The sequence below is a fragment of the Cetorhinus maximus genome, chromosome 11, assembly GCF_964194155.1.
Source record: "Cetorhinus maximus chromosome 11, sCetMax3.hap1.1, whole genome shotgun sequence".
In the NCBI taxonomy this organism is placed as follows: domain Eukaryota; kingdom Metazoa; phylum Chordata; class Chondrichthyes; order Lamniformes; family Cetorhinidae; genus Cetorhinus; species Cetorhinus maximus.
Window position 1 is genome coordinate 55,040,082 of NC_135889.1, and position 27,002 is coordinate 55,067,083.

Here is a 27,002-nt window from a genome sequence, read left to right on the forward strand (position 1 = left end):
GCTATTTGAAATTATGAACTAGGAAATTCAGGTGAAAAATTCAATACTAGTTATAGAGGATAACTTAGGTAGAATTAAGTGGAGTGATTGTAAGGATGCAGTTTAATTGAAGAATTATACTGTGAAAGCATAGTGTTTCATTAATTTAACTTTAGTCCTGAAGTTTAAGAGGGAAATCATTACTATTTAAAGCTATTATCCTAATTTTCCAACTACATTTACAAACATTTGAAGCATTGAGACAATGACTTTTTTTATCATAACTATGTTGTTTGCACTCAAGAAATGATACATCACAACATTTAAACCTTGAGAGAGAAAACATCAAGTGTACCCTTCCCTAAATGGGTGCTGTTTCCCCTTTTAATTGCAGGAGTGCACTCACTTTTTAGCATTTATAACTTTTAATAATTTACCAATGGCTCTTCCATGGCACTGCACATGGTAAATCAGAAAATGTGATCTCTGTCTTACTTATCTCCATTGTCTTCATGTTTCTCTTTGTCTCCTTTTCTGCTTTTCCTCTGCCTTTCTCTTCAAATTCTCTCTCCCTAATTCTCTTTGTTTCTGTCTCTGTCCTCTTCTTCTTTCTGTCGTTCTCTTCTTTACTTCTTTCCTTTCGGGTGCACATTACTGGATATAAAAGTAGTAAGCTGCCAGGAGCTTCAGCCTGTATTTCCCACAGGCATTACAAGAAAATGCAACCTTCAATCCTCAGGACTGTCATCACCCCTGCCCCAGTTATGTGTTTATCCCCCAGTTCTTCACTGCCATTGTTTATCTAATACTTTGCCATCCACTTTCCCTCCATTTCTTTTCATCCTCTCACTTTTATTATAAAATCTGCTTATCACCATGCTTAACTCTTCCCTTTTGAATTACCTGCTGAAATTCTGTAAACTCCCCACAACCCCTGCCACTGTGTTCGTGTGACTCATCTTATTTCAAATCTCCATCCACTCCTCATTCGCACTTATTCCCTGCAAGGTTGGGGGAAGACTTTAGAGGCCTCTCCCCTTCCCAACCTGCCATCACATCCTTTTCTCTTGAGGCAGTTTTATGGCTTAAAAAGTTCAATTAACTTTATTTGTTGAAAGAAACTCAAATTTAAATGAAGAATTGCAGTCTATCTGTATCTGCCTTTCTTTGTTTCACAGGTGCCAGTAAATAGAATTCTGACATCTTGGCCCAAATTTGCGCTGCTGATTTGGGCGTACAGAGTCAGGAGAAACAGCCTCGAACTGCCCGGTTTTTGCTCTGGGGTTGGGGGCACGGGAGCTTCTAGGAGTTAGGCCTGCTGCTCCCTGAAGCAGTGCTGAGGCAGCCACAGGGGCTGCTGGATGCCGAGGCAGGCTGTTTAAAAGGCCCGCCTTGGTGCCCTGGGTCTTCGTCCCAGTTCTAACGAAAACAGCAAGACCCTCTAACCCTCGCCCTCAAAACGTTTCACCCCCTCCACCATGCCCCATCCATGCCAACTCATGACCCAATCCACCTCCCATGGCCTCTTATAGTTCCTATGCCCACTTAGTGCCAACTCATTCCAAACCAAGCCTGCCCACCACTCCTTGCCCTTGCACCCTCCATGCCAATTCATCCAGTATTCACCATGGACAGACCTCAGGAGCCATGCTAAGATGAAATAAAACTCAAAGTAGTTGTTACAGACTTTACTATATAAATAGTCACCTATTAGTACAGAACTTGAGTGCTACTGAAAAAAGAAACCTGCTGTCGAAGCTCATGATTATTGTAAGGTTCATAATACAGTAAAGAACCAAACTAAATATAGAAAGTACAATGACTGTTCCGATGAAATGGCATCTTGATCTGAAACATCGGGCAGAATTTTCTGCCTTTTGGGCAGGCGGGCCCGACCCAATCTCCGGCGGGTGGGGAACCGATCCCCACCGCCATTTTATGTGGGCGGGCCAATTAAGGCCCGCCCAGCGTGATGTCCAGCGGGAAGCGCTATGCACTCCCTGTGCGCAGGGGGGGGGGGGATTCCCTAAAAGCGAGAGTGTGCTCTTTCGCGCATGCGCACAAAAGAGCGCACATCTCCCTGAGGCTAAGTGCTGCCTCAGGGAGATCGCTGACACTTTGATAAATATTAAAAATAGAAAAAAAAAAATCCCTGACATGTCCCCCTCATGTGACAATGCCACATAAGATGGGACATGTTCATAATTTACAGAATAACTTTATTTAAATTTTTTAAATCCTGCATGAAACCTCATCCTGCCATTAGATGAGGTTTCATGTTTTCTCTATTTGCCGCCGGGGCTCCTGGCTTGCCCGCCAACCTTAAGGTTGGACGGGCAGGTCCTTTAATTGTTTAAATGATCCTGTCAATGGCCTCAATTGGCCATTGACAGGTTGGCGGGCCCACAACTGATTTTGCTGCGCCCCCGCCTTCCTAAAAATTTAAATGGGGCGGGATGATGTCGGGGGTTCCACCCAATGTCATCCCGCGTCATTTTACGCATCGGCGAGCGGGCTCCGCCCCCTGATTGCCGATGGCAAAATTATACCCATTAACTCTGCTTCTCTCCAGAGTGTGACATCACATGGAAAGGGATAAGGGATTGGTTGGTGAATACTTTGCTCGTTTATCTTAAACTCGCATAACGTATTAGTAATTGTAAGGTTTCCTACCAATTAGTTTATTATTTATAAATTAATAAAAATTAATTAATTAACATGCAATAAAGATGGCAGGGGAGGTGATGTGTTGCGACTGCAGAACGTGGGGCTCCCTGATCCAGGGAAAACACATCTGCAGAGAGGGTCTGCAGCTTGAGGAGCTTTGATTCAGAGTCATTGAGCTAGAGGCCAAGCTGCAGACATCTGTGGTCCATCAGGGAAAGGGAAAGTTATGTGGACACTTTGTATTAGGAAGCAGTTACACCCCTTAGGATAGGGTCTTCTGATTTGGTCAGGGACAGGAGGGTGTGACTCAAGTGAGGCAGGTATGGGGACCCAGAAGGTAGAAGTGGAGGAGCCTCAGCCTTTGCAATTGTCCAACAGGTTTGCGGTACTTGCAGCCTGTATGGATGAGAGCAGTGGCTGCAGGTTGGATGAGCAAACTGACCATGTCGCCATGGTACAGGAAGCCATTAAAGTTGGGGGGTGCAATGATGGGGGTAGTTAATAGGAATTTAAAGGTAGCTGGGGACAGTATAGTTAGGGGGATAGACAGTTCTCTGCATCTGAGAGCAGTAGTCCAGACGGCTGTGTTGCCTGCCTGGTGCCAGGGTTCGAGAAATTTGCCCTGGGCTGGAGATGAACTTGCGTGGAAGGATCCAGTGGTCATGGTCCACATAGGTACCAATGACATGAGTAGACCAGGAAAGAGGTTTGACTGATACCTGGGATGGAGGGGGGGGCGGGTATTATCTTACAAGGTAAGTTTCGACAGGCTGGGCCTGTATCTATTGGAGTTTAGAGGATTGAGAGGTGATCCTATTGAAACATAAGAACCTGAGGGGACTTCACAGGGTGGATATTGAAAGAATGTTTTGCAAGAATATCAAATCTCAAAGGGGGACAACAATTTATACTGCATGAGTAGAGGGTGCTGATTGGTTGATAGAGGTGTTTCCATGGAGAATGCACCAGGGAACAGTTAACGGCCAAGCTTTTGTTTAAATTCAAACTAGGCAGGTTGATTCTGATTGATCAAGGCATTTCCATGGGAATGAACCAGGGAACAGCTGTCCCCCAAGCTTTGGTTTAGTTGAAAAAGGTACAATGCGTGGACATGTTCTGTTCACAAAGGATTTGGTATTCTTGCGAATCTGTCTGGTTAAGAATCCTTTCTTTTCCTCATTGTATATCTTTAGTGCCTAGTGAGCTCCAGCTTTGAATGCCTTTCTTTCCCTCTGCACCTTTCTATAATTTGGCTGCAAACCTGCACCTTTATCTTCTCTCCTTCCCCCATGATGATTTGGTTGCCCACAGTATACACCCAGTAGTGTAATAGTTCCTCTATCATCCTTTAACCAAATAGACTCTTTTTTTGCCTCTCATCAACACCATCCCTCTCCAGTGCTGTAATGTTTTTTGTTTGCTCAATACTACCACATCCCTTTCCCTTTTCCTTGTAGCCAGGAGTATTAAATTCCCAATCCACAATGAGTGTTTCGGGTCTGGAATACACTGCCTGGAAGTGTGGTGGAGGCAGGTTCAATCAAGGCATTCAAGAGGACATTAGATGATTATTTGAATAGAAACAATGTGCAAGGGTACGGGGAAAAGGCAGGGCAATGGCACTAGGTCACAATGCTCATTTGGAGAGCCGGTGCTGGCATGATGGGCCGTATGGCCTCCTTCTGTGCCATTAAGATTCTGTGAATTTGCGAATCCTCCTGTTGAGCGTTCTCTGTTATTGCCAATGTATCAACGTCTCATGTGGCAACTTGTTTATACAGCACCAGTTCACCACCTTCATTTACCACAGTCCAAGCATTTACACACACATGTGCTCCAAAACCATCTTAGACTGCTTTGCCTGATCCCTCACGTATCTGAAGCTTTTTTTACTCTGCGAATCCTGTGTGCATCTTGCCCCTCCTCTCTATTGTTTCATCCTGGTGTCCATCCCCCTGCTAAATGAATTGAAATCCTCTGCTCCAGTACTAGTTAACATTCCTGCAAAAACATGGGTCCCAGCCCCTTTGGGGTCCTTCCTGCCTCAGGAATCTGAAGCCCTCCCCCCTATAGCATTTCTCCAGTCATGTGTTAGGCCCTTTTCTGCTACCATTCCTATACTCATTGGTACATGGTATTGGGAATACTCCAGAGATTTCTACCTTTGAGTTCCTGATTTCTAACTTCCTTCTAAGCTCTTGAAATACAGACCGTGGGAGTTCAACCTTTTCCCTTTGTATCTCATTGTTCCCGCATGGATCATGACACCCTCTTCACTTCCTCAAAACTTTCTGCACCCCCTGAATGATGTCCTTTACCCTGGTAACCAGGAGGCATTATTCCATGTGGGACTCATGTCGGCAGTTGTAGAAACTCAAGATTTTTTTTGATATGTCTTCAGTTGAATTAAATGTGAGTTTAAAAACTAACTTTGGATAGTTGTAACTTTAAATAGTTCACTTTGTTTTAGTGTCAGGTGCAGGGCCAATAATGCAGAAAACTGGCCTGATTGGATCACAGCATGAATGAGCTGGTTTTGTTTGTTGGTACCCCTGTGACTAGGAATTAATTTGGTAGATGGACAAGATTGTGGACTGTGGGGAAATAAGTTATCACCTCTGTTTGACTGATCCATCAGCAGTATGTTCAAGAGAAAGCTAGTTTGTATCAATATTAAAACTACGGTAAGAAAGCCATCTCACGGTATAAAGGCGCTGCTGGGGGTACTCAGCAATAGTTTGGTTATCAGGTTTGTTTTCGTTTTTGGAGTAAATGTTTAGACTTCCTTTAGTAGCAGGAATATGCAATCACCACACTATGAAACCTACAAGACTCCCCGTCGCAGGAGAGCCCCACCATGGGTAAGGTGGTGCCCCAGCCAGAAGTCCATTGGCTTGTGGTGTGACCAGAAAATCCCACCCACTGTTTCCTCCAAACTCTTGCAGGTTATGTACTGTGTAAAAATGCATTCTAAGGAAGATAGTTGACCATTTATAGGTTGAATGAATATTTTTTTTTAAAGTATTCATTACCATTGATATTTGTGTGTGATTGTCCTGGAAATAAATTTAATTTAGAATGAATGGCATCACATTTACCATCTTTGAGAGCTGCCAGGACAGGCATCTGGTGATCACTGATGCTTTATATTGTAATTAAGTGGTCACTGTTAGTTCTGCCAGACACTATCCTGCTTATCACACCTAAGGGCCCATGTTTTGGCATGAAACAAACTTGATCTGCTTATTCATTTACCTGAATTTTCTGCAGCGACGATGATAATCATGTTTTTGCTTTTATTTTGCTTAGCAGCCACTGGTGCTACCAGTTATTTAAAAAACAATCCACGAATGCTAATGCTTCTCATTAATTACCACAATGGTGGTAGAAGAAGATTGTCAGAACTAATGTTGGAGAAATAACTGACCCATCTCAAATGTTCTCCAGCTTCAATTACTGACTGGGGCAGCTAAATGTTGGCCCCAACTCAGTGATTAGGCTTTCAAAAAGTGTATTACCTCAGGGATATATTTGAAGGCTCAGCCTTTAGATGATAGGCCGGGGCAGCTGTAAACAAGATATTTAAGAATTTTAATCCAGCTTCCAGTTATCAAATAACTGGACACTCTATCCATTTATTAGTCACAGGGCGATTTCCAAATTGCCAAAACATTGTTGGACAAGCAGTAGTGCATCCAAATCTGTTCATTACCACCTGAAAAGGAAAACAGTTGGTGGAAGGAATTAATATTGCTGGGAAACCTGTTAGATGTCTGCCTGAAATAAAATCTCTGCCACTGTAAGCACAAAAACTGAGGAAAATTTTGCCTTTCTACAAATATTCACACACTCTTCAAACATTCTCTATTTAATTATCATGCCACAAGAAATTGCCCTATCTGGTAGTTGCCTGCCCAGGTTTTACAGCTTTCCAGACAGGGTTAACTGAATATAATGTGACAGAACTGACCTTGTCTTCAAGGTGAAGTGAATTGCCACAGCATTCAATTAGTTACCAGATATTACTGTATGTACAGGAAGAGTCAATATAGTGGCGAGCATAGAACAAAGCTAATCAATACTCTTTGACAGACAAGATAACATGTGAATAATAGAGAAAACAAAGTGAATTTAAGTCTGCTAATAAAAAGTGTGATCTGGGCATTAAATTTTAATGCATTTTAGAAATGATTAAATATACATGGGGGTGTATTTTCAAGGCTCACCGCCAACTACCTGGAATATGTGAGTGGGGCCTAGATGATCAGGCAGGAACCCTTTGAGACTCTCACCCAATCCAGATAACGTGCACTCGTTAAGAACTGACTAAAATGCTCTTGCATGAAATGTGGGAGAGTTTTATTTCAATACTAAAGGCCATTTAATTAAAGAGGGCATGATGATCGTTTAGAATGCAAACAGTACTCTAGGTTTTACTTACCCATCATGGTAAAAATCAAAGCAATGAAACTCAATTTTGTAGCATCACGTCTTAATTTTTTTTTAACCTGTCTTTTTTTTTTGCAATTTTTAATTTTGTTCTTCAGAGCACAAAGGGGATTTATACAGTCAACTCCCACCATTCGCAACCCCCTCTATCACTAATTGGTTTACCTGTGCGAATGTTTTTGTATACCCGATCGCGCTTCGCAGCTCTAAAACTCCCCTCATCCATGATTTAAATTTTTAAACTTCTCATCTAAACACATTTGTCCTGAAAGGTTAATAAACTACTGAATTCAGAGGCCATAAAAAAATGCTGCTTGTTGTCTTTCCCACTTAGAAAGCGTGCTCTGTGCATGTGCTGTCTCCAACTGTGTGTGGTTTGTTGTGATTTGAAGCATACAGTAACTCCTTGCAGTATAGGCACATTACAGCACTTTACAAAAAATGAGCGAGTCAGAGCCAAGCAGAAAATGTCCCAGGACAGTGATGACACTTGAACAAAAAGTCATAATCTGAGATAGACTGAAGAATGTTGCAAGTGCTACCATGTTGGCCAGGGAATATTCTGTCAGTGAATCCATAATCAAGTACGTTAGGTAATCTGAGGAAAAATTAAGGGCCAGTGTTAGTGTTTCTGGTAGTCGTATTGCCAGGTTAACTTTTGTGAGCAGGAGGGATCCTGCTTAGAGGAAAATGGAGAAGTTGCTCAACATGTGGATATAGCACCAGCACAAAAGGAGGACCGCAGTTAGTGATTCAATCATTCAAAACAAAGCACTTGGATTGTAACAGCATTTAAAGAGTAGTAAAGACTACACCGGTGTCCCCGGTGACAATGGTGGTGGTGCAGAAGGTGCCTCTCCTTTGACTTCCAAAAGATTTTCAGCCAGCACAGGATTTTTTGATCACTTTAAAAAGTGTTTCAGACGCATAATGTGAAGTTGGTGGGGGAGGCTGCTTCAACTGACTGTGCAGCTGCAGGAATAGATTGAGGAAAGAGGCTACCAGGCAGAGCAGCCTTTCAACGTAAGCGAAACTGGCCTGTTCTGAAAGAAGATGCCAAATAGGACCTATATTTCAAAAGAAAATACAGACCTGGGTTTAAAGCAGCAAAGGGCAGGTTGACACCTCTGCAATGTGTCAGTGTGGCTGGCTTTAAATGTAAACCAATGCTGGTTTATAGGTCAGAAAACCCTCGCGCTTTCGAAAGGAAAAATAAATCTCATCTGCCAGTCTTTGGAAGGCCAACAGCAATGCCTGGGTTACAGCAGTCGTATTTGACGACTGGTTTGCCAATTGCTTTCTGCCAGAGGTCCACACTTACCTGGGAAAAGAACCTGCCTTTCAAGATCCTCCTAATCCTCGATGTGCACCTGGACATCCACCCACCCTCAGAACCATCCAGATGTTGACTTTTTTTTTATCCCCAAATATGACCTCACTTATCCAGCCAATGGACCAGGGGGTCATTGCCTCATTCAAGGCTTACTACAGCGACGTAGTTTCAGCCACATCCTTCATCTGGAAGTAGACCCATCAACCACAGCCCATGATTGCTGGAAGCAATTTGACATCTTCATAGCAGTAAGCATAATGAAGTTAGAGCTTCAGCCATAAGTGCCTGCTGGAAAAAAGCTTGGCCTGAGGCTGAGAATGATTTCATAGGGTTCCTCAATGTGGATACTGAAGTGATCAGGATTGTCAACTTAGTAAAACATGTTGAAGGGGAGGGAGTTGAAGACATGACCACAGCTGAAGTGGATGAATTGCTTCAATCTCATAAGAGGAACTCTACGGAAGAATTGGTTGAACTGATGGGATTAAATGAGCCTAAACAGGAGCAGGAAGAAGAGCCTAAAAAGGCTCAGTTCACAACCAAGATGATGGCAGATCGCATAAGGTCAGCTGAAGATTTGAAAAAACAGGCGACAGACCATGATACAAGCACGGAAAGAAACATCACCTTTTGTAGAGTGATTGACACAGCTATTTCTCCTTACCGAGAACTTTACTGAATTGAAAAACAAGAGACGAAGCAGTCAACAATAACATCGTTCTTTTCATCCACATCAATGTCTGCATCTGCCACATCATCCCCTCCCTCTACCTCCACTGGAGGAGGTACAGTACCTGTGCTGCAATTTATACTAGTTTTCTTGCATTGCCAAACAATTTCTGCAGTTAAATTATCTTAAATTTGCTCAAAAACAGTTTTTATTGCCTCTTTTCCTTTCAAAATGTCAAATTTGGGGATGGCTGGAACCTATCTAATTCAGTCCCATTATAAAGTATGTTCACCATTCACAATTTCATCCTTCGAGATTTTGTGGGATCAGAATCCCTGCGAATGGTGGGGCTTCACTGTATATTGAAAGAAAAAGCTTGATTTCTGCAACATCTTTGAACAACTTACAGCAATTGAAGCATTTCATAAGACAGGAAGAACTAAAGAGGGACATGTAAATGAGGTCTTACATTCTAAACTTCCTTGGGAGCTCTGGGAACAAAAAAAAAACACGAGTGTAAGCTGTAAGATTAATGATGGTCACTAAGCCAAATTAAAATAAAAATAGAAAATATTGGAAATACTCAGCAGGTCAGGGGCAGCATCTCTGGAGAGAAAAACAGTTAAGGTTTTGGGTCATTAACCTTTCGTCACAACACACTTTCTCCCTCTCTCCCTGTCAGTTTCTCTCCCCGTCTCTCATAGTTTCTTCCTTTCTCTGTCAGTATCTCCAAGCAGGGATGAAGGCTGGCAGCAAGGAAGTACAGTTGGAGTTGAGCAAGACAGATGAAGCAACTTCCAAAAACTTGGCAGTCACCTATTAAGCATCATCTATTAAGCACTTTCTGGGAATAGCAGCCTGGGATGTGGGCATGGCAGCAGCTATTCAGTTTCACTGATCAAAGACTTTCCAGCCTGCCAGTTTCACTGAAGCATTCCCTGCTGTACATTTGTGTCAAAGACCCTGGCCAGATACTAACACCTCAGAAAATAGTTGTGCTGGCTGTTCAAGACAGAATCCTTGGTTAAAACAGAACATAATGACCTATTTGAATATTTAAATGCCTCACCTGACAGATGCATCAGAGCTCCCTGCTCACCTGGGTGAAACCTAGAAGAATGGGGGATGATGTTAGGATCCTGACCTGATGTTACCATTGGGGGATTTACCCACCTCCCCCCATCACCCCTTGCCTGGGAAAATTCCACCCCCCACCCGTCTCCTTTCTTATCAAAGAGAAGATCCTGATAGAGTACAAGTACTAGAAGGAATAGTAGGTCATTTGACCCTTGAGCCCACTGTGCCATTCGATAAGAACATGGCTGATCTGATTGTGGCCTCAACTCCACTTTCCTATCTACTCCCCATAACCCTTGACCCCCTTGTTGATCAAAAATCTATCTAACTCAGCCTTGAAAATACTCAATGACCCAGCCTCCACTGCTTTCTGGAGAAGAGAATTCCAGACTTACGGACACTCTCGAGAGAAAAAAAATCTCCTTATCTCAGTCTTTAATGGGAGACCCCTAATTTTTAAACTGTGCCCCCTAGGTCTAGACTTCCCTCCAAGGGGAAACATCCTCTCAAGATCCACCTTGTCAAGTCCCCTCAGAATCTTATATGTTCAATAAGATCACTTCTCATTCTTCTAAACTCCAATGGGTATAATCCTAACCTGCTCAATCTTTCCTCAACACGTCACTCCAAGAATCAGTTGAATGAATCTTCTGAATTGTTTCGAATGCAGTTATATCATTTCTAATTATGGAGACCAAAATTGCACACAGTACTCCAGTTGTAGTCTAACTAAGGCCCTGTATACAGTTGCAGCAATACTTCCCTTGCAATAAACGCCAACATTCCATTTGCCTTCATGATCACTTGCTGTATCTGCATGGCATCGTTTTGTGATTCATGTCTCAGGTCACCCAGATCCCTTTGTATCATAGACTTCTGCACTCTTTCCATTCAAATAATATACTGCTTTTCTATTCTTCCTGCCAAAAAGTGGACAAGTTCACATTTTCCCACATTATGCTTCATCTGCCAATTTTTTCCCAGCTTACTTAACCTATCTAAATCCCTCTTACGTACTTACTTACTTTCCCACCTATCTTTGTGTCATCAGCAAATTTAGCTACCACACATCTGGTCCCTTCATCCAAGTCATTGATGTAGATCATAAACAGATGAGGCTCCAGCACTGATGACTGTGGCACTCCACTAGTAACAGTTTGCCAACCCAAAAATGACCCATTTTTCCCTACTCTCTGCTTTGTGTTAGCCAACCAATCCTCTGTCCTAGTAAGCCAAATTGAAGGAGGTGCAAGTGAAGCTCTGCTCCCTCCTCACCATCCAAGGCTCCAAACATTCCTCAGGTGAAGCAAGCTTTACTTGTTCCTCCTTCAATTTGGTCTACTATACTCATTGCTCCTAATGCAGTTTCCTCTACACTGGGGAGACTAAACACAGACTGGGTGACTGCAGACGACCTTTGCTCAGTTCACAAGCATGATCCAGACCTTCCTGTCACTTGTCATTTCAACACACCATCTTGCTCTCATGCTCACATGTCTGTCCTTGGCCTGCTGCAATGTTCCAGTGAAACCCAAGCAAACTGGAAGAACAGCACCTCATCTTCCGATTAGGCACTTTACAGCCTTCCGGACTTAACATTGAGTTCAACAACTTCAGACCATGAACCTGCTCGACCATCTGTACTTTACTCCAATTTTTAAAATATATTTCAATTTTTATTCTTATTTATTTTAATTTTTGTCATTTATTTATTTTTAAACACTTACCCCTCACAAGGCCATTCGTCACTTGCTTCTATGTTGTGCTTTCACAGAATGCTCACCCTTGTTCTGCTATTAACACATTCTGCCACTTTCAGCACCTTCTTTAGTCCTTACCACTACCATTAACACTCCATTTGACTTGTTTTGGTGACATCTTTGTCAATCTCTCCTTAGTTCCCACCTATCCAACCTTCTATCTTGCTTCACCTGCTCCACCCCCTTTTAAATAGTATAAAATCCATCACATTTCTACTTTTCCTTAGCTCTGAAGAGCCATATGGACTCAAAACATGAACTCTGTTCCTCTCTCCGCAGATGCTGCCAGACCTGCTGCATTTTTCCAGCATTATGTTTTTATTTCAGGTTTCCAACATCCACAGTATTTTGCTTTCCCCTTTATCCACATTGCTTGTTTCTTCCTCAAAGAACAGTAATACATTAGTCAAACATAGTTTCCTTTTCACTAAACCATGTTGAACCTGCTTGATTGTATTATGATTTTCTAAATATCCTGTTATTACCTCCTTAATAATGGATTCCAGAATTTTGCCCATGATATTAGGCTAACTGTCCTATAGGGAATTTTGGAAGATGACAACCGATCTGCCTATTATCTGTGCAGCCACTTCTTTTAAGACCCTGGGGCAAAAGATAATAAGAGAAAAAGAGAAAATGGTCAGCAATCAATCATTTACCTTCTTTCCTGTTACATCACACTTGAATTTTCTTTGGAATACTCAAACACACAGACTCACTCCCCCTAACTCTTCAAACTCTCACCAGATTATCCTCTATTTCTGGGAAGTAATTTGTGTCTTCTACAGATATTGGAGGTTGTACCTACATTCCCAACTATTCACACAGTCTGCTTCTCACTCCAGCATAGTCTTCTTTCTGCGCACAACCTTACCCCATGCAGTTTGAAAAACTGTGCTCACTTGTTAGCTCTGCAGCACACTGTTTTTCCGTTATTCTCATGCACAGCTATGGGTACTTTGTCACAGAAGTATAATAATTCTCATAATATTATTGTGATGTATTGTGAGGTAGGTTACTAGTGGGGTTTTGTGTCTGTCTGTGTGTGTGTGTGTACTTTGACTCATCAAACGAAACTGAAGTTTTAGAATGTCAGGTAAGGAGAATTTGCATTTTTAGATAAATCAGGGTAGTTTGAATTTCAAAGAGATGGTACGATGTTACACCTACCCAGAGAAGCTAGGCCAAGCAGTGTGTTTATTTTTCCCAAAGGTTACTGATAACATTTGCACCATGAAATTATTTATATTATGAGAAAGGTAAAGTTCCAAAGGCATATGGGAACAATGGGATTTACATTAAAATGATGAAACATGTATAAAGGATTGAGGCTATGTGTCAGGGAAGGCTTTGTAAGGTCTACCAGAAGTGTGAAAAACCTCCAGTATTTGTGCATCAAGCCTGCTGTCTATAGAAACTGAAGTTGGGAAAAGCCATTTTGAAGTCTACTGTCCAGAGTATTGTCTTGACTTGCCTGTATCTGTTTAAATCTATTTTTTTTTTGCCGTTGTCTTAACAGGGGTGTAGCTGGAAGCCAGATTAATTAGGGATTTTAGGAGTTATTATAGTAGTAATTTGTAGACCTTTGTATGTGCTTGAAATCTTTTCTTTTGTTAATAAATGTTTAATCTAGCTTACTAAAAATCTCAAGGCTTCGTGGACTTGTTACTACTGAATTCAGGGCACGCATCTCGAAATAAATACAAATTGCAAAACCATTGTGATAGCGGGATCAAATTTCCCTCATGGATTCGATCCGCCTGGCACACATCATCTGCTGCGTCATAACATACTTAAACTACTCCTATTTGGCATTTCATTCTACTTTTCCTTATGCAGTATGCTCCACGTGTTCAATAATTAATTTCCAAGTGTAAAGGAGAAAAACAAGCATTCTCATGTGACAGTGTTGCTTGTCAGTGGTGGCAGCAGTGGATTTTCCATGCTTCTCTGCACAGATTTTTCATGAATAACCTTGCCTCAAAGACACTACATGCACAGCTTTATAATACAATATAAGAAAATTCCCACTGTGAACAAAGCACTGACATTTCAGGCTATACTAGTGAGCAGCCACTGTAGATGATGTTTGATCTGTCATAGTGTTTATTTGCTCAGTCAAATAGATCAATATTTAATTCCAGTTTGAATGCATTTAACAGTCCCATTTTATCCGAGAACAGGTGAGCTGCCAAATGCAGTAAATGTATCTCTGCTGTCTTTACCTCCCTGCATTATGTAATAATATCTCTGAAATAAAAAGCCTGAACATATGTTGCCTTTCATATGATTGCTGAATTTGAGGAGCTTAGTTACCATGTACAGTAGTATTTGGACTTACTACAAGCACTACTCTGACAGCTATCCTCTGCCAGCATTTATCCTCAATACTTATACATTTTTGAAATATTTCTTTTCCAGATGGATCCTGTGCAGAAAGCAGTCATTAACCACACATTTGGAGTTTCAGTTCCTCCTAAAAAGAAGCAAATTATTTCATGCAATGTCTGCCAGCTACGATTTAATTCAGAGGTGAGTACAGTCTGCATTTAGCGTTAAATAATTCTGCTCTGTTGTTTTCTTCAAGTACTACAGCCGCTGCTCTATTGACATGTTTATGTCAGAGCTCATTTCTAGAAATTATCTCTGACATGTACTGCATGTTGTGTTAATTTAACAAGTATTTCACTGATGGTTAGCATACATGGTACATTTTACACTGTTGGAGCAGTTGTGTAGACAGGTGCTAAGTGCAGCATATATCTGTTTTAAGGCTGCTGTCACACTGATCCGTGGTATTGATTACGTTGGTATTGATTACAGTACCTTGTGTAACTTACTCAAGTACTGGATTTCTTCAAGGTGAGTGTGAATAATGCAATGAGCTTACATTATATTCCTTTGTAATAGGACACTGCAGGAATACTTTTGAGCAATTGAAAAGGTTTAAATGTCAGCTTAAAGAATATGCTCTGCTTGTAAATTGGCATTCCCAGAATGCTTTCAATATGCAACAGTAAATCATATATTTACAACTAATATTCTAGTGAATTTTCTGGCTGCTCTGAGAAATTATTTGGTGGATTTTCAACAGTAAATCTGAATTATCTTTAGTATTTCTAAATTATCATAAAATAATTTGTTTTATTTATGAAAGGAGCAGTGATGATGCCATAATTGTTGACTTATTGTTTATAACAACAATAAGAAACATAAAAGTGCAAAGCAGTCATTTAAAAAGAAGGAATAAGGTATGCTATAGGTCCTCGGCATGCCACTGGGATGACTATAAATAAATACAGACCATTGGTGTCAAGCGTATTGAATCTAAGCAGCAGAATTCATTTCTGACTTAATGGGTACTGCTAGGAAGACGCATGGGAATGTGTCATTATAGCAAAGGCTGTCATGTGGTGCAATCGTTAGATCCTCTTTTGTTTCAGATCTAAGCATGTCATTACTAAGGATGGTGAAAGGGAAGGCAATTAGGTCATATTTTGTACAATATCTTTTTCAGCTGGTCCCATGGGTTGGTGAGATGATTACTTATTCAGATAAAAATTCAATACATTACACTGCAGAATGTTTTGTTTTAGGAAAGCATGGAGAACTAAGTAGCTTTCATAGACTATTGTCCTTAACCATCCCAGTATGGTTGTGATAGTTTTTTTTCTTTTAAAATCAGTCTAACAATGCTTTAAGATATTGATCGGGTTTCTATAAATTGATATTTATCCTACATTTGTACAGTTTATAGACAATAATTGCCCGTGGACTAGAAATGGTTCAGGCAGAATATAAAGGCATTTAATACATTCACACAAAAATGCTTTTAGACAAAAGAGAGACCTGGAATGCTGTATTTGTGGTGGGAGTGAATATGCAGAGTTGGATGCTGGGCAGGATGGCTTCTCTGCACCATTTGTCACATGCCAGTGTTTTTGGTGTAAATGGGGGTGGAAGCTTCCAGTGCTAACTTCAGTCCTTATGCCACTTAAGGGATTGGGATTATGCCTTCTACTGGAATTGGTATCACTTCCAATGCCATTTCACCAAATGCGACGAAGCATGTGTACGTAATTTGTTAGGATCACTTTGTGGTGGTTGTGGGGCCAAGAGGATTTTGAATAGCTGAACTCAGTTGGGCCATCTGATCAGAGAGTGATTGGCTACCATAAAGAAGCCCAACAAATGCTGGAAGTATTCAACAGGGCTGGAAGCAGGTCAGAACAGCTCTGATGAAAGGTCATCGTGACCTGAAATGTTAACTCTGTTTCTGTCCACAGATGCTGCCTGACATGATAAGTATTTCCAGCACTTTTTGTTTTTATTTCAGATTTCCAGCATCCGCAGTATTTTGCTTTTGTGATAAAGAAACCAACCTTTTGAGATAAGGGCCAATTTGAGAATTTTCATCCAGTACTGTCAGGTGCTCTTCCACCTATACTCTGCCAGGTACTCCCACCTATATTGCAAATTGCACAGGTGCCCATCTACTTTATGCTAATGTCCCTGTCTCCAGGAGCTTGTTTAAAGTCAGGGATGGGGTGGGGTGGTGATACTGGCCAACAGGAAGAACTCCTGCTCCACCATCGTTACAGTGGTGGAGTGGAACCAGCAGATTTTCAAAAGCCCAGGTCTTCACATGTCACAATTAAACACACTTTAAATTCAATACCTGCTAACTGGGCCTTAGGTAAGCAAGTTTCTGACAAAAGGCCACAGTAAATGGCAAGCAGTGATGGAAGAAAGGGATGGAAAGTATGAAGTACCAGTGACGCTACAGAAAATCTATTAAAGTAGCAGTGATCTTCCAAACACCCAATTATATTTCTGTGTGGCACAGCAGAAGACTAAAATGTTTAATGTGCCCATTAATGAAGCATAGCTCCTTGACATTACAAATAACAAGTATTGAGAATGCTGGCTTGAGAACCCCCCTTTCTCAGGACAACTCTTGTCCCCTCTGCTGAAAGACTTGTGGCTCTAGAATTGGCTTGCTGAGACACCTGAGGACACACAAATCATGATGCCTGACAGACGTCATCCTTGTTTCGAGGGACTGACAACAGTGACAATAATTAAGTATGGTATGAGCAAATAAAGATAGAATGTCACAGCTGAGGTCTATGCACCCTCAGTTAAGTTGTTAGCTGCATTAAGATAATGGCAGATGGGGCGTTTCTGGGCCGTGGGAAATTGCACACAATGAAGAGCTCTGGGACTGTGTCCATCATTGCTGAAGTGGACATCAGAAGGATAAAATATGAGGGATCCAGACACCCTGAAAACCTATTTAACATAGACATGGATAAAACCTGTATATTAGATGTTAGTTATAATCACCCTTACTTGAGGTCTTATAGATTTACTTTTACTCTATTGTTGGCAGCAAATTCAAATCTTATCCAAACCTATTTCCTGCATGTGTTGTCACCTTCCAAGTTTGGGCTCGACTGAAACACTGCTGGAGTGGCTACACATACTGTTGCATGATTTCTAGAGGGTTCAATCATCTTTTTCCATTAGTGTCTGAACTTCGGTTTTTGTTTTCCTTTTAAATACTACCTCTGTAGGACAAAATAAAACCATAAGACATAGGAGCAGAAATTAGGCCATTCGGCCCATCGAGTCTGCTCCGCCATTCAATCATGGCTGATAAGTTTCTCAACCCCATTCTCCCGCCTTCTCCCCGTAACCTTTGATCCCTTTACCAATCAAGAACCTATCTATCTCGGTCTTAAATACACTCAATGACCTGGCCTCCACAGCCTTCTGTGGTAATGAATTCTATAGATTCACCACTCTCTGGCTAAAGAAGGTTCTTCTCATCTCTGTTCTAAAAGGTCTTCCCTTTACTGAGGCTGTGCCCTCGGGTCCTAGTCTCTCTTACTAATGGAAACATCTTCCCCACGTCCACTCTATCCAGGCCTTTCAGTATTCTGTAAGTTTCAATCAGATCCCCCCTCGTCCTTCTAAACTCCATCGAGTTTAGACCCGGAGTCCTCAAACTTTCCTCATATGTTAAGCCTTTCATTCCTGGGATCATTCGCGTGAACCTCCTCTGGACCCTCTCCAGGGCCAGCACATCCTTCCTGAGATACGGGGCCCAAAATTGCTCACAATATTCTAAATGTGGTCTGACCAGAGCCTTATAAAGCTTCAGCAGCACATCCCTGCTTTTATATTCTAGTCCTCTCGAAATAAATGCCAACATTGCTTTGCCTTCCTAACTACTGATTCAACCTGCAAGTTAACTTAAGAGAATCCTGGACTAGGACTCCCAAGTCCCTTTGCACTCCAGATTTCAGAATTCTCTCCCCATTTAGAAAATAGTCTATGCCTCTATTCTTCCTACCAAAGTGCATGACCTCACACTTCCCCACGTTGTATTCCATCTGCCACTTCTTTGCCCATTCTCCTAACCTGTCCAAATCCTTCTGCAGCCTCCCCACCTCCTCAATACTACCTGTCCCTCCACCTATCTTTGTATCATCTGCAAACTTAGCCAGGATGCCCTCAGTTCCTTCATCTAGATCATTAATGTATAAAGTGAAAAGTTGTGGTCCCAACACTGACCCCTGCGGAACTCCACTAGTCACCGGCCGCCATCCTGAGAAGGACCCCCTTATCCCCACTCTCTGCCTCCTGCCAGACAGCCAATCTTCTATCCATGCTAGTACCTTGCCTCTAATAACATGGGCTCTTATCTTACTGAGCAGCCTCCTGTGCGGCACCTTGTCAAAGGCCTTCTGGAAGTCCAAGTAGATAACATCCATTGGCTCTCCTTTGTCTAACCTACTCGTTGCCTCCTCAAAGATTTCTAACAGATTTGTCAGGCATGACCTCCCCTTGATGAAACCATGCTGACTTTGCCTGATTTTACCATGCACTTCCAAGTATTCTGAAATCTCATCCTTAATAATGGACTCTAAAATCTTACCAACGACCGAGGTCAGGCTAATCGGCCTGTAATTTCCCATCTTTTGCCTCACTCCCTTCTTAAACGGGGGTTACATTAGTGATTTTCCAGTCCTCTGGGACCCTCCCTGACTCCAGTGATTCCTGAAAGATCATCACTAACGCCTCCACTATCTCTTCAGCTATCTCCTTCAGAACTCTGGGGTGTAATCCATCTGGTCCAGGTGATTTATCCACCTTCAGACCTCAGTTTTCCTAGCACCTTCTCCTTGGTAATGGCCACCATACTCACCTCTGCCCCCCGACTCTCTTGAACTTTGGGGATGTCACTTGTGTCTTCCACTGTGAAGACTATTCAGTTACTCCGCCATTTCTTTGTTCCTCACTATTACTTTTCCAGCGTCATTTTCCAGCGGCCCAATGTCCACTTTTGCCTCTCTCTTACCCTTTATATATCTAAAAAAAAACTCTTGCAATCTTCTTTTATATTACTGGCTAGTTTACCCTCATATTTAATCTTCTCCCTCCTTATTTCTTTTTTAGTTGTCCTCTGTTGGTCTTTGTAGGCTTCCCAATCCCCTGGTTTCCCACTGCTCTTCGCTGCATTGTATGCTTTCTCTTTAGCTTTTATGCTGTCCCTGACTTCCCTTGTCAGCCATGGTTGCCTCGTCTTCCCTTTGGTATGCTTCTTCTTCCTAGGGATGAATTTTTGCTTTGTCTCCCAAATTACTCCCAGAAACTCCTGCCATTGCTGTTCCACTGTCTTTCCTGCTAGGCTCATCTCCCAGTCAATTCTGGCCAGCTCCTCCCTCATGCCTCTTTAGTTGCCTTTATTCAACTGTAATACTGTTACATCTGATTCCAGCTTTTTCCTCTCAAATTGCAGGTTAAATTCTATCATATTATGGTCACTTCCTCCTAAGGGTTCCTTCACCTTAAGCTCCCTTATCAAATCTGCCTCATTACACATCACTAAATCTAGAATTGCCTGTTCCCTAGTGGGCTCCACCACAAGCTGCTCCAAAAAGCCATCTCGTAGACATTCCACAAATTCCTTTTCTTGGGATCCACTACCAACCTGATTTTCCCAGTCTACCTGCATATTGAAATTCCCCATGATCACTGTAACCTTGCCTTTCTTACACACCTTTTCTATCTCCTGGTGTGTCTTGTGCCCCACATCCTGACTACTGTTCGGAGGCCTGTACATAACTCCCATTATGGTTTTTTTACCTTTGCGGTTCCTCTACCCACTCTACCCACCTCAGATTCTACATCATCTGACCCTACATCATTTCTTGCTATCGATTTAATTTCCTTTCTTACTAACAAAGCAACCCACCCCCTCTGCCAACCTGCCTATCTTTTCGATAGGATGTATACCCTTGGATATTTAGCTCCCAGTCCTGATCTCCTTGCAGCCATGTCTCCGTATTGCCCACCACATCATACCTGCCAATTTCAATCTGCGCCACAAGCTCATTTACCTTATTTCGTTACTGCGTGCATTCAGATTCAACACCTTCAGTCCTATATTTCCCGTCCCCTTTCTCATTGTCGTCCCTTTATCTGATGTGCTTGAAGTTAGATTCCTAGCCCTTTCCAAACACTCTGTCCTATTTTGTGTTCTGGAGACTTTAATAGCCTCTCCTGGGCTCTCCTTTTCAGTTTTTTCATAATTTTCCATGAAGTTGAATCCACCCCCCAACACGCTAACCTGCTGCTTTGTTTCCCAATAGTCATACTTCTTGGAGTTTTACCCCCCCCCCCCCCCCCCCCCGCCACCCCAACTTTCTAGTTGAAAGTCCTGTTGACCACCCTATTTACCCTTTTCGCTAGAACATTGGTCCCAGATTAGTTCAGGTGGAGACCGTCCCAACGGTACAGATCCCTCCTGTTCCAATACTGATGCCAGTGCCCCACGAAATGGAACCCCTCTTTCCCGCACCACTCCTTTAGCCACGTGTTTACTTCCCTTATTCTCGCGTCCCTATGCCAATTTGCACGTGGCTTGGGTAGTAATCCAGAGATTATAATCCTTGAGGACCTGTTCTTTAATTTAGTTCCTAGCTCCTGATAATCCCCAAACAGGTCCTCTTTTCTAGTCTTACCTATGTTATTTGTCCCGACGTGCACCACAACAACTGGATCCTGCCCCTCCCTCTCCAATATCCTTTCAAGCCGGTCAGAGATGTCCCTCACCGTGACACAGGGCAGGCAACATACCATGCGGGACTCTCGATCCTGCTTACAAAGGACGCTATCAATTCCCCTAATTATAGAATCCCCTACAACTACCACTTGTCTTTTTGCTCCCCCCTCTTGAATGGCCTCCTGTGCCACGGTGCCGTGGTCAGCTGGCTCATCCTCCCTACAGCCCTGTTCCTCATCCACACAGGGAGCAAGTACCTCGTACCTGTTGGACAAGGTCAAGAGCTGAGGCTCCTCTGTTCCTGAACACAGGATCCCTCTACCTGCCTCACTTGCAGTCACACCCATGCTCCATTTTTCCCCCCGAACAGAAAATGCCTTGACTATTGTTGTGGCAGGATTTGAAGTTCAGTTTTTATTTTTATTTGGGAGACCCGCACATGCCACAAGATAGAAAGTCAATACGTATTCTATTTTTACTTTGGATATATGTTTTTCTACTGATGGAACTGCCTCACTGATAATTCTGTGTGATTTTACTTACAAAAGTTTAAAAGTTAACTAATTAAGTGATATCCTCCTGCTCTCCCTCGCATTGATATGTTGGCCACTTTAGCAATAGGCAGAGATATAGGTCTTTGCTGCTGAGAGAAATTTGTTGACAGAATTTTTAAAAATAGCACCTACATAAACAAGGCACATATGGTGCATGCACAGCAGCTTGAGCATGTGCAGTTCTTTGCATAGAAAAGGTCAATGTAATAATTTTCCCCAATCTTACATTGTTGAAAAAGTAGTGTACCAACAGGTTGTCCAGATACAACATGTCATGGATCCAAAGAGAAGTAGGAGAGCTTCATTCAGACAGTCACATCAGCAGCAATCATATGTTATGGCTATACTCAACCATGTTAGGTCAGACTTAACTTTTATTATTTAGAATAACAGTTCCTACACTTTTGAATTTCACACTTCCTAAAGCATAGTTTAGGAGTTATGTCAGCACCTTTAAGTTCCAGAAACTTAGCAAAAAGTTGCTTCTGAAGTAAGTGAGTTTATAATACTAAGCCATTCTTAGACCTGGGTTAGCATCAACAAATTTATGTTCAACTCACCTCCCTGCATGTCACCTGCTGCTCCTTTGGCTAAAGGTACTGCAAAGACAGTTATATATCAATCATATTCTACACATTGTCAACAACAGCAGTATCTGGATTCGAGGGTGACGTCTACTCGGGTGCGACGTCTGCCATGGATCTTCACGCGACTAAACAGGCCAATTCTCAACCAACAGATCCTTGAGCATGGGGAGCAGGACATCCCACAAGGTAGTGAGATTCAGGGTACAGGATTTGTTTTCTTTTTTTTCCTTCTCTGCCGTCCGCTCTGCCTCATTAAGGCATTGTGAGTCAAAGCATGAAACAGGGTGATGGACAAGTTGTTGCCATTTTGAACTATGTGTAGCAAGCTCCTCCCAATCATTAATATCAATGTTGCCATGCTTCAGGGAGAGCTTCCAAGTGTCATTGAAGCACTTTCTTTGTCCTCTCCAGACCACTGGCCATTTGAGAGTTGAGAAAACAAGATCTGATGGAGAAGATGCTTTTCGGTCATCCAGACAGTGTCCAGTCCATCAAAGCTTATATTGTAGGAGTTTTACCTGAATGCTTGCAGAGCTGGCTTCAAGAATGACAGTCGCATTTGTTTGACAGTCCTCCAATTGAATCTGGAAGGTACGGCGGGGAGAGTGCTGATGGAATTTCTCTAGCACTCTTGTGTGTCACTGATACACAGCGTCAAGTAAATCATATTCTGCACACAGGGCTGGTGCAAGTACCATCCGCACAGAACTTGATGGGCAGATGTGAACTACAATCAATTAATTTGGTAGCTGCAAAAAGCAAAGTACTGCAGATGCTGGAAATCAGAAATAAAAATTCCATTGCCAATACACTGGCTCACCTAATCTACATTGCCAGCATCTGCTCTCCGAGAGAAAATGGAAACTCTGGCTAAGGCCTGAAGTTGATGAAGTTAGTGGTAAGGTCTGTAAAAAAAAAAAAAGCTGGTAAAAAGATAAGATGCTGTCCTTCAGCTTTGTGTTGAGCTTCATTAGAACAGTGTAGGAGGCCAAAGATACCAGAGAGGAAGTGGGAAAGAGAATTGAAATGGCAAGTGGCTAGAAACTTAGGGTTGCATTTGTTAGCTGTTGCTGATCAGTAATGCATCAGTAAAATTTGCTAAATATAACCTGGTAGAATTCCCATAGACTCGGAATGTTAACCATGCAAAAACCATACTCATTTAACATGGAAAATTAAGGAAAATGATTTAATAAGGAGTATTAACATTTCGGTTTTCATTTAGTCCAGTATATTTAGGACAGAAACAAAAAGTTACTGTACAGTTACAGTAGCATTAATACCATGCATGTGACTTATCAGAAACCAGCTTCTACAAAAATGTTAAAGTTAATGACCCAGATTTTGTGGCCAGTGGCAAAGTAACAGCACTCACAGCTGACTTTGAAGAAAGCTGCCCAGAAAGGTCGAACAATCTCTATGGCATAGATTTCACCGTTCTAGACATTACTTTGGTTCTGGTGCAAACTAGAGAGGATCCCCCTGGTATCCAGTGATGTCATCAAGCAGGCTAGGCAGCCAGTCACATTGAAGACTTATCACAGGCTACAAACTAGGAAGTAAAATGCACTGATTGTCTCCCACTGTTTAGGTACTTTAGAGAGAGCAAAGTAAAGATTGAGATTAAGGTAGATGCTGAATTATCATAAACCTTAAAAATATTTTTTACTATATTCAAAGCCTATGGAATATTTATCACAATGAAGAAATTTGACATTTTCACAATATAAAATTAGTTTTTCAGGACCAGAGAAGTTATTCAGGAGTAAGTATGAACCTCATATGTTGCTTAAAAACCCAATTACAGCTCATTCAACAAGGCATAAGTTTTTCAGGGGTTTTACAGTGAAACTATGAGTGCAAAAGTGGATGTTCATACCAATTCAAGTGACTTCAAATTTGAACAGTTAAAGATTTCCATCTGCAGAAACTTCAACGATGCACCTTGTGGAGGAACAGGGAATCACTGACAACAACATCTGGATTTCCATGTTCGATACTCTGGTATTTCACAGTTGTGATGATGGCGAACACTGACGGTTTTGCCATCATTGCTACTGGAAAATCAAGGGCAGTCCTGTACATTTATTATTTATTAATATTTCAATTTTAAAAAAATATCTGTTTAAATATGAATATCATCTCAGCCATTGCTGTAGCATAATATAACCACAATGGGGTAGAAATTAGCCTCAGGCCATAACACAAAAACCAATGGTATCAGACAATGAAACTAACTATCAGGCACTGCCTAATGAGCAACCGGTGCAGCACCACCCAAAATAAATTTTTACCCCATTCACCTTGGGCTCATCCAATTTAATTAGCTGTTTCTGGAAATATATAGGTTGAAATTCTACCCTGTGATATCAAGAACACACATTATTTGAATGACATTCCATTGTCTGTCTCACAACTGTGTTAACTCATTTTTAAAATATGTTAATGTCTTCTTTAACAAGCTCATGAATATGTTAATTTATAACCCCACACAGCATGATTACAACCTAATATTAATTAAATAAATTACTTTAAATACTTTTTGAAAATGTTGCTCAAGTGGTGATGTATTACATTACTAAAAAGAGGATGCAAGGCTTGAGTTAATTTTCAGATTAATAATTTTATCATTGCACATAAACAATTGGAATGAGCCTTGGTTAAATTGTAGCAGTTCTGTCTTTGAGTCAGGTTATGGGTTCGAGCTACACTCCAGATAGCAATGCAGCAGGGTACAAAAGGCCCAGCTACTCAATACTAGGTTGTCATCCAATGAGGTGCTCACATCCAGTAAAGGAGGAATAATGAGCACCCCCCCCCATCACATTTAACTGGACCCCTATGTCAGGATAATGAATTGTCCACATAAAAGGAATTTTTGTTATGGAAACAACCTAGAGAATGATCTGTTGAATGTAAAAGCAGTAGAAGAAATAGGCTTTCTTGTGTACTGGTAGACATAGAAAGGAAGAAGAGGCATAAACTTCAGTTAGATTGTAGATCTAGGTCAAATGGACATGACAGCAGGCAAATAGAGAAATGTGAACAAGGAGGCCACTGAGTGAAATGAGAGATTCTACAAATGAATGATTTGATAAATAACTAAATAACTTAGTAAAGCTACTTTTGTTACCAAAATCTTGAGTGCTGATAGTTTCCCCTTTGTCAGATAAAGTTGGCAAAGTTGGTGGACATTTTAGCTTAATTTTGACAGAAAAGACATATGGTGAATGTTGCAATTCTCTCCCATACCATGGTTTTAAAAATTCATTTGATGCTTTCTTTAAAAGTTCCAATTTAGTTATGTTAATATTAGATATATTTTGAAAGATGGCTTTTTGTCTCCCTGAATCTCAGGTAATGTTTTACACGTGTTCATAAGCTTTTTATGAGGTTATGCACCCAGGATTCTGTGACACTATCTTGTTGATGATGCATGACTGTAAAATACTTGAATCAAACTTAGCCCAGGAATATTTTTTTCTGCAGACTAGTTCCTAATCTTTCTTGTATTACCATGGAACTTGCTTTCAGTGTATCATTTCGCTTTATCAGTAATGTATGTTATTAAAAAAAAGATTTACAGGCCAGAGCTGCTGTGCAAATTGGTGTGTAAGTGTTCTACTGTGACATGAACAACTGGGCTGAAATAAGAGATCTTTGCCTTGATAATTTCTTCCATTAAATCAGTCTTCACAGCTAAATCTTGAGCTCAATCATTTGTGCATCTAGTGCTCTAGGAAACGGATGATAGCAACACATTTCAAATACTCTGATCATTTCCTCATTTTTAGTCTTCCATGTCCAGCTCTCTGAACTTGTAAGAAGAAGCTCCATAGTAATGTATTAAACATAATTAGTTTTGTTTTATTTTTATATGCCTAACCTTCCAGGTAAATTTCATATCTGCTATTTTTAATTATTTTTGGGGGAGAAAAAATCACCAACCAAGATCTTCAGGGATTCAAGATATTTAAATTTCAACAAAATTGACCTGTTTGCCACTACACTTGATGCCCACTGATTTCCCACTACTGCTCACTTGTGCAATTTTTGCATTAACTTTTATGTTAAGGAGTTTTACTTCACTGCCCTACACTGAATTCAGTTATAGTTGTTGAGTCTTAGTGTCCACAAATTGCAAATATAATTTAATTTTCCATACTGGGATCCTGTTGTTATTTGTAAAAGCTACATTTTTCATGGATTAAGAAGTTGAAGCTTAGATTTGATCTGCTATTATCCAATATAAAATGTCAGATTTTCAGGTATTCAAATTATTCAAATCAATTTTAAATATATTTTTAATTCATATTTGAATTCTAGACTAAATAGAAGTGAAATTGGTCTTGGCCAGTGGTGTAAAGTTGCTGATAGCGAATTGACAGTCATTTTACATTCCAGCTGATAATGGAAAGAAAATTGGGTGTGATGTGAAATGGGCTACTGATTCGCTAATTCCCATTTTGCGCTGCAACCCAAAACCAATTCCACTCCCAATATGTTCGATGTTGCTTCAGGCTGTTTTACGCTCTGTTGCAGAATAGTGAATTGGGGACCTTACACCTACGATGAACAAGTCCAATATGAGTCACTACAGCGTGCATAAAGAACTATGGCTGGCTCATCTTTAGCACTTTCAACACAGAAGCATAGAAAGAAAATGTGATCTTGTAGTACAACATCAATATGAATTTTAATATTAATAGAATTTTACAGTCTAACACAAAGTTGCTGGGCAACAAAACATAAACATACCAAACATTGGCAAGTAAGCATAGATTTTATTTGTATTGTGAGGCAAACCTAGATCTTGTTTTAAAGTTCCTTTGAAACACAATATTAGACTTCTG

At 41.1% G+C, this 27,002-nt stretch overlaps 1 protein-coding gene across 4 annotated transcripts in view; it reads left to right on the forward strand.

Moving 5' to 3' along the window:
* Positions 1 to 27,002, forward strand: part of znf385b (zinc finger protein 385B) — a 423,045-nt gene that overhangs the window by 299,374 nt on the left and 96,669 nt on the right. For all 4 annotated transcript variants that reach the window (XM_078551945.1, XM_078551947.1, XM_078551946.1 and 1 more), the window contains exon 3: positions 14,357 to 14,467. In XM_078551945.1, the coding sequence (XP_078408071.1) occupies positions 14,357 to 14,467 (111 nt within the window). The remainder of the gene's footprint in view (positions 1 to 14,356; positions 14,468 to 27,002) is intronic.